Source organism: Limulus polyphemus, unplaced genomic scaffold, assembly GCF_000517525.1.
Source record: "Limulus polyphemus unplaced genomic scaffold, Limulus_polyphemus-2.1.2 Scaffold2305, whole genome shotgun sequence".
NCBI lineage: Eukaryota > Metazoa > Arthropoda > Merostomata > Xiphosura > Limulidae > Limulus > Limulus polyphemus.
In genome coordinates this window covers 187,132-196,346 of record NW_013667915.1, presented here as the reverse complement: position 1 = coordinate 196,346, position 9,215 = coordinate 187,132, and the positions used below count along the sequence as shown (strand labels likewise).

General features: G+C 32.2%; 1 protein-coding gene across 1 annotated transcript; it reads right to left on the bottom strand.

Annotated features, from left to right (window-relative positions):
- Positions 1 to 1,041: 1,041 nt before the first annotated feature.
- On the bottom strand, positions 1,042 to 5,831 carry LOC111087566 (the record flags this gene model as incomplete). Its single annotated transcript, XM_022394602.1, has 4 exons — positions 5,719 to 5,831; positions 2,571 to 2,629; positions 2,237 to 2,314; positions 1,042 to 1,157 (listed from the first exon to the last, which is right to left on the bottom strand). Coding segments are annotated over exons 1-4 (320 nt in total), but the record flags the coding sequence as incomplete, so codon positions are not given.
- Between the last annotated feature and the right edge of the window lie 3,384 nt (positions 5,832 to 9,215).

Here is a 9,215-nt window from a genome sequence, read left to right as displayed (position 1 = left end):
GTTTCTTGGCCGGTCTTATATATACAAGACAACCCCAAGTAGTAGTCTCCCGACATTTCATGAAGGTTCGAGAAGGAAGTGGCGTGATATAAGCGTCACGTGACCTCTGCTGTCGTAACACTAGTATACAAGTATCTTATATATGATAACATTTATGATAACAAGAAATACAAAAGTACTTACGTTATCATAAATGTATATTGATCAAAATAAAGATGATTTTATTGGTTTAAATCTTGCATTTTATTCTCTAGCACAACTGTTTTTGTAACGTTTTTAAAATGTGTGATCATATTTTCAAACCTTCGTGTGATGTTTTCAGAAGATTGGTTAGTTTCGAATTTCGCGCAACGTTATTCGAGAGCTATCTGTGTTAGCCGTCCCTAATTTAACAGTGATAGACTAGAGGGAAAGTAGTTATTCAACACCCACCGGCAACTCTTGGACTTCTCTTTACTTAACCAACAAATTGTGGAATTGACCATAACATGATAAAGCCCCGCCGCCGAAAGGGCGGGCATGTTTGGTGATCAGAAGTAAAACCATATACAAACTTGAATGCATAATAAGCAAATTACAAGGAGAATTATTTAGTCGAAACCCGGGTCCACCATTTTTAGTTTCTGTAATACTTTTTAAAATAAATAATTTTTATTTATTCAAAAACATCATCACTGTCGTTTTAAATCCTATATCTGAACACTTATTACCAAGTGCTACTTTTTACTGCAGTAAACGTTTTCGTAGTTCAAATTCGAGTTTAATTTTTTGCATTTTCTTTGAAATAAACAAAATATAATTGTAGAAAAAAAAATATTCAATACATTAACTTTCTACATGGTTGTTAATAGGGGCAAATTAGTATTATTTAAAAAATTCCCTTTTCTTCTTCTTAGACTTAGGGGTTCATATTAGATACAAAACATATTTCGAAGTACTACTTGCTTGAATAATAGTTTTCTTAGACGATTCCCTTTAGAGAGAGATATATTATTTCTTTATTAAAGTTTTGAAGTGTCAGTTATATTTATAGCATTAAACCGAGCATGAAACGGTACATACCCAATAGAGGATCCATTTTTCTGGGATATTTCGTAGGACCTTAATTTTTCTAAAAGCTCGTCGGTATCATGTGCAGATTGGCATGGAAAAAACACCTAATAAAATACATTGTGTAAAATGTTATTTGTTTATTTGAAAAGATAGTTCTCAATATTAATTTAGGTTATCGTTCTTTGCTGTTGCAAAGCTACACAATGAGCCATTTGCGCTCTGTTTGCCGCAGGGAATCCAACATCAGATTTTAGCGTTGTAATTCCGTAATCTTACCGCTGACCCACTGAGAGACATAAACTTAGTTATAGAAATACAATCTAATTAATTTTTAAATTGTCCTAATAATTTTCTTTCTTTTTTCTACTTTTGTGTTTTAAATTAGTAAGTACCCGATCACGTGATTGAACGTTAAGAGAGATTAAACCTTCTAACAATATAATATTCAACAAATATCTGTTTGAAACGTTTATTCACAAAACCAAACAGATGTTCAATTGATTTGTAGATATAGTTTTCTGTAATCCACTATTTGTAAATGTGTATTATAGAGAAAAATATACAGCAAAATGTGAATAAAAAAGGTGAAAAGTGAAAATTTCAAAATTTAACCACATTCCAGTAAAATTTATCTGAATAATTTAAATGAAAATGAGGCGTTTAACTTATTTGCATTTAGTTAAAAATAACTATTTGTGATATCTATTTGTTGATAAGTAAACGTGCTATCCACCATTAAAAGCACACACTCTGTCTTACTTAGAGAATACAAGGTTTAATCAACATATCCAAAAGATCTAATTGTCTTAGTTCATATAAACTTCCCTTTCAAACAAACCTAGAAAATCAATAGATTTACAAGAATTTTGTAAGTAAATTTTAAATTTTACTACATGAAATTAAATTTAAACAAAGCGGTTAGCACAGCCAACAATCAAACAAACAAAAACAATAAGGAGGTAGCTTAACAATATAGCAACTGAAAATTACTCATCAAATAAAAATATACAAAATATATCAAACACGAAAACAATTCTCAATAATTCAGTAGAAAATTCGACTTTTTAATACTAATAGCCAGTACAAATATTCTGATAAACTATACCAATGGTAATATTAACATGCGAACACCATGTGCAAATGTCTATTTCGAATAGTAAAGCAAAGCTTAATTTATAATCACCTGATAAACTTTGTCATTCTCAGAAGAAGTCCAAACAGCATCTATAATATCAAATTCTTTCAACGTTTGTTGCAATGCCTAGAGAAGAGTTAATTAGGTCTGAGATTTTTCAGATAATAATATTTAACACATATAATGGTGTGAACGTCTTTTCTAATCAGACAAGGCATGATTATAATTAATGATAATTGTCGTAAGGCCTATTATACTTAACACTGTTTTAAGATGTATACATTATTTAAAATACGTAGCTGGTATAAATTAGAATAATATTTTTAATTAGTAAGTATCGAATCGGTTGTGATGCAAAATAAGCAATAAAATAAATTCTCACCTCAACCAAAGAATATCTGGGTTTGAAGTTAAGATGACCAGAACTATCTCCAGTTAAAGCTGTGGAGGAAAAAATCGGGTTTAATTGAGCTCAACTCACTTCTAGAGGAAAAATCGAAACAAAAACAACAACAAAAACACACAAGTAGAATAGGTGCTTTCAAGCAACTCAAGATAAAATCATTAGACCCATTGGAAGAAATACTGTAAAAAGTTAAAAGAGACGTGCATAACAAAAACGTGTCTTATTTGATTCGTTTTGGGTGTATGTCCTTCATCAGACTTATCTACTAAAAGTACATAATATAAAGAACGTTGAGATTTTATATAAAAAGTACAGATAGTTAGAAATACAGCTTATGAAAAGAATAGAAGGCAAGGCGTGTATGCAGAGTGAGATGTTTCAAATATAGCTGTTGTGTTTTCTAGCTTCGTCATAAAACAATAAAGTATAAACAATAACCAAAACGCCCTGGCGGAGATGGGACGAAAAAAAAACTTTAAAGCTATAAACATAAATGAGTAATACAATAAAATAAAAGGGATTAACAAATAATCCAAACGGATATTATTTACACAGAAAAATGGGTAGTAATGGTGACAGTTGTTAAAAACAAGGTTAGAAAAGGTGTGGTAAAAGGGATATTAACCGAAGCCGTAATTACTTAATTAAAATAACTGCTTTTTGTTTGTTTGTTTGTTAAGCAAAAGTTCGAGTTCTTTGTGCCCAGTGAAAAGAGCCAGAATATCGTCGATGTTCCCGATAAGAAATTGCAGGGAGTTTGTGAGTGGAATTTCTGTGAATTTGTTCTTCACATAACCGACAAAAAAGTTTACATAGGATGGACACAATTTGGTAACCATGGCAACTCCTCTTAACTGTTGATATGTTTGTCTGTAAAAGCCAAAATAAGAGAAAGTCAGTACCACATCTGTTAGCTGAAGTATGATGTCTCTTTGTGGGAATAGAGTTCGCTTCTTCAGTTAATAAATTGTTTAAGTGTGATCAGCCTAGATGGTTTGTATAAGGGTGTATAGAGAATGGACATCCATAGTGAAAATAAATCTTTAACGTATGTAAGAAGAGTGTATACTAAAAGTTGAAAAATACTCTTGATGTACGTGGAAAACAGCAGATATTATGGAGCGTCCTGGACGCCCGGAGTTGTGAAATCTGAGTAACATGTAGAAAAGGGCAATTCTGGGGTGTTGTAGCATAAGATTCTTGGCAGAGGGGGAAGGTGGTTGGATTTGATTAATTCTTCTATACTGTCCTGGATAAGTTTCTAAAAATGGAGAAGAGGATTGTGAAAGAGATGTTTTTAGAAGATGTAGTCATTTAGTTGTTTGTTAGATCTCGAATGGGCATTTCATTATGCCAAACAACAGCATCACCACCTTTGATAATAATGTACTTGTGGGTCTTAAAGGTGGATAGAGCAAGTTTCTCACCTTTGATGGGATTTTACCTTGTAGAGATATTTTTGAGTTTAAAAGTATTGATTTTAACACGATAGTGATTGGTAAAAGTTTCGAAACACTAGAAATGGTCAAATGCAATGAATGTTGTTCTAGTATGTATGATATGTAATGAATCAACGGGAAGGGTATCATTGGACGTGGTCGGAGTTAATGTTATATTGGAAGCAATATTCCCAATAATAAAAGAACACAATATCGTGTACAACAATTAGTGAAAAAACCACAGTAAACGGAACAACCTGTTAGAAGTCTGATATCAGAGAAACTAGTTTCGACACATTCGTGCGTCCTCTTCAGTCTCACGTTGTCTTCGTTGAGACTGAAGAGGACGCACGAATGTGTCGCAACTAGTTTTTTTTTCTTTTTTTTCACTAATATTCACAATGCTGCATTATTTTCATATGAGCCTCGTCTGAAAAACTATGTCTTTAAACGAAACCGCTTGTAGAATGTTTCCACGTCTGTCTTTGTACAACATTCATCCAGTCAGTTGCGAGTAGACACAAAATTAATTCCTTTTGATAAAACTACTCAGCCTGCTTGAGATGGAGATCGTCCGGTATTATTACAACTCTGTTTACACTAAAATTCGACAATGAACTGACCATAGGAACACCTATGTTTTTTTTTAAATGCTTAGAAGCTAGTTGAACTTCTTACAACATTGAAGTATTCTCCATTGAGAATATCTGATACCAGAAAGAATTAATGAACGTCTTTAAATAATTAGATCTTCCGTTAACATTCCTTTTACCACACATTTTCTAAAGTTGTTTTTGACAAATTTAACTACTATCTAAAAGTATTTAACGTAAAGAACAGTCCATACATATGTTTTTCAAAACATGTTTGGTTATAGACATGTATTTTAACTTTTTTCCAATATTTTTTTCACTAGTCCCTTTGTTTACTGACTCACATAACCATATATGTTGGTTCAGACAGAATACAGCAAATTATTTATGTCTCAAACAGTTTACTAGCATTATGTTGTTGTCACGAATAATTTCTGCAGCTTATTTTCAGGGTTTGTTTTTCACTCTGAACAGTTTGAATTGTATTGGTCAGTATTTAACTTTAGAACTTTTGTTGTAAGCAGTTTAAAAGTCCTGATGTCTTTATAATGAATGTTTCCTACAGCTGTGTTTTATTGTGAGATAATACAAAGGTGGGGCAAAAGATACCATAGGGTTCTTGCATTTAAAACATTTTCTAACTATTACTCTGAAACAAACAATTAGAAAAGTGGTTTAAACTTCCTTCGCAATATTTTATTTAGTAGTAACCTTAAAGTATTAACTATACCAACAGTATTATACGAACTGTATATTAACTTTTACTTCATTTTGTACAGAACTTCCTCATTAAAGTCTCTAGAAAAGTAAATTTCTGTGAAATGTAATAGTTGTTCTTTTAATTTTTAAATATAAAGAGATGTTATTCGCGAATTTTTCATGTGTAATATATCGATTATTTACTTATGTTTTGTGTTTTAAAATTTAGTATTCCTGAAACAATTATTACACTAACCTTAACCAACACCTAGTGAAATATATAAGTATTGTAATTATGTATGTATTAATAATACGTTAGGAAAAATACATAACGAGTAGTTAAAAAGAAAGCTAGACAATAAAGTCGCGAAAGGTAAAAAACATATAACTTACTATAATCCGCGTTCTTGTGGGGAACGTCATCCTTTGGTACACATACAACAATCCAATAACCAGTCATGACGATAACTAAATAGTATGTTGATAACCTTTTCAAACTGTTGTGCGTCAGTCTAAGAGATATCTTCGAAAAGTCGTTGTTTTATTAAGTTGTTGGCCACAAGAGGGCACAAGAGAAAAGGGTGTTCTTTTTTGTTGTTGTTTTTTTTTATCAGTTTTGAATCTCTGTTTCTAACTCTAAGAGGTTACCAATGCTCTTTACAGTTATAAAATACAAGATTGGTGAACTAAAAATTAAGAAATCCATAGTAGTAAAGCATTATTTAATGTCTCTGTAAAACGTTAATCGATCAAAAGTATAAAAATTGGGCACACACCCGATTACATTATCGTGTTGTTGAACACGTAAACAATACAAAAAAAATAATTAAATATGCTACAAAGAGTTGTTCAGAGACATACATAAGTTAGAGGGGAAACAGGCGCCCTGTTAAACAAACTATTATCTTTTAGCGTAAACAAACATTCAGATATGAATCTTTCGTCTTTTTTCCGTTGTACTAGTCCCTAAAGATATTACTGTTCTCATCTGACTGAACATACGGGCAGATAGGATGTAGACCGCGGGCCTGTGGGGGTAGGGGCCCGTAAACCAGTTTAAGAAAAAATGTTAACACATTTTCTAATATTTTTATTGCATCAAATAAAAAGTTTAAAACGACAATTAACACTATTCTTCAATATTACCTAATTTTTTTATTTATATTATAAAATATATAATATTAGATTATTGTTCTCTGTTCTAAAAGTATAAGTTTCGAACTTTCACTGTTATTGTGCATTTGACATTTGTAATTTAATTTTATTATTTTCATGCTGTTCATGATGTTTTTACTAGCCTTTTTAATCATGAGTAATTACTCTTTTCTGGTCTAATATTAGTATCATATGAAAATATTTTTGTTTTAAGAAATTGTTTTGTTTTTGAAAAATAACACAAATGGATGAAGGTGGAAAAAATATATACACAGAAGTGGTGCTCAGAAACGCAAACAAAGACAAGAGATAAAAAAGTTGAAAACTTGGACTAATATTAGTATTTTTTTTAAATCATCAAAAGAAAACGATAGTGATTTAAATACAGATGCAGGTACTTCCAATACATCTACTACACAGATTGAAGAAGAAACTGGTATTACTGTTCTACAATCACCATGCCCATCAGCTCAACCAAAGGCCATTCAACCTTCTCCTACAAAAACTCTTAAGATTCAATCCTCAAATGTTCCAGAAGAAAGTGTTGGTAGTAATACATTGATTGAAAAAGAAACTGAAAATACTATAATATAAACACAGATTACACAAGAATCACCTGTAAAAGTTTCCTGCTCAAATTTCCAAGAACTAAGTGTATCTTCTCATTCAACAAGTGATGTTTTTGAAAAGCCTAAAAATATTATTAAAAAAAAATCTGGAATTTTCATCGCATCGACTAACTAGAGATATACCTTACATAGCAGAGTGATTTACAGTCGCAAAGATAGTCATGATAATGATGTCAAGCGAGCCTGGGTGACATATAATAGCGAGAAAAATAGTTGGCATTGCTCATTTTGTTTAATGTTTGCATTTAAAAGAAATCGTAATAATCAATTGATAGAAGGGTGCTCAGACCTCAGACTGGGGACACATCACCACAAGGTTACTTGAGCACGAAAAATCGCTATGTCATCAGGACTCAACACAAGCTTATTTCCTGCACATCCAAGAAAGAACGGTTGAACACAGACTGTGGCATAATCAGCTGTTAGTCCGACAGAGTCAAGTGCTTCAAAGACGAGCATTATTATTGACATTATTTTCTTCGTCGGATTTCAAACTTTGCCTTATCGAAGCAAATATTCAGAAGCATGTGTTTGATGAAGATCATTTTAAAAATCGTGGAAATCTCTTAGAAGCAGTTAACTTGGTGTCAGAATATAATCCAGCTCTGAAAGATCATCTGAAAGATATCACACAAAAGACAAAGAAGCGGGAACCATCAAAGAGAGGTAGAGGAAAAGTGGTTACATTCTTAAGCAATTTGATTGGAAATATGATCAAAGATATTGTGGCTATGGAAGCTAAGAAGGCTGGAATTTGTTCATTACAAATGGATTGTACACAAGATATCTCTTCTCATGACCAATGTGCCTTTGTTCTAAGATATGTAGATGATCAGGTCAAGGAAAGACTTCTGCGCCTTCTTGATGCAACAGACTCTGGTATCCACTACTAAAGGAAACCTTAACTGATGTAGGACTTGATTTAAACACTGCATTGGAGACTCATTTGATGGGGCTGCTAATATGAACAGTGCATACAATGGCTTACAAGTACTAATGAAGGAAATACGTCCAATTGATGTCCATACTTGGTGTTATGCCCACGTTCTCAACTTGGTAATTGGTGATGCAAGCAAAATTCTGTGAAACAATTACAGAAATTGATTCAATTTCACTCCATGAAGAGTAGGTGTCATTTGCTTCCAACTATAAACACTTGAAAAGAGACTTACATGAAAGTGATGTTACAGAGACAGAAGATGACGTACTGGATGAATTTGAACCTCAATTACATCCGCTCGTGATGAAGTTGCTTGTAGAAATTGTTTTTCATGTGCATTTAAACATTTATGCAGTTATAGATTGTGTTCTTCTGCCTATGGAAACTTGTATGAGGCGTACAAATATATCATAATGTTACTCAGTGTTCATGTGGGAGATGCTTTCCAGATTGAAGATTGTAAAAACTCGCCTAAGAGTATCAACAACATAACAAAACTTGGAGCCACTAGTATTCATTGCAATCGAAAATGACATTGCTATCAACTTTCTTTCAATGTTGTTTTTTTTTCTTTTTTTCGGTTTTAACATATTGATTTTCACATAGTCTAGTTTTTATATGAAATTGATTGCTGATAGAAGTCAGAACCTAAAACCAACACAGAAGGGTTGGGTCCTACTTTTTTTCGGGAGCCCATGCTTGATTAATCCGGCAAAGGATTCGGTAAAGTGCTATGCATTTGTACTCTTCCTCCCGAAGACTTAAGGAGAAAACAAAACAGAAAATAATTCATACAGCATAACTTATCTAGTTTCAAAACTTGTAGTAAGATTATATGATTTTCTACTTAATTCAAAGCGTGTTTCTTTCGGGGTTTTAATGTATATGAGTGGGCTTGGATTCTTCTACAGTAAGTTTCTGTGACTTGTTGGTGATAAATTCGAACAATAAACGGACAGCACACAATCTACTTGTTATAAAATAGATATTAAAAACAAATCAAACGTATGTACAAAAAGTCTTTACACTATAAGAAATCACAGTTTTATCCAAAGCTCTAAATAGTTCTCTTTTTTTTCTTGTCAAGAGTCCACACAGGCTGATTCAATTACTTTAAAATCCAATTGACAAAACAAACTATTTTTCTCTACTTTGTTTCTTACTGT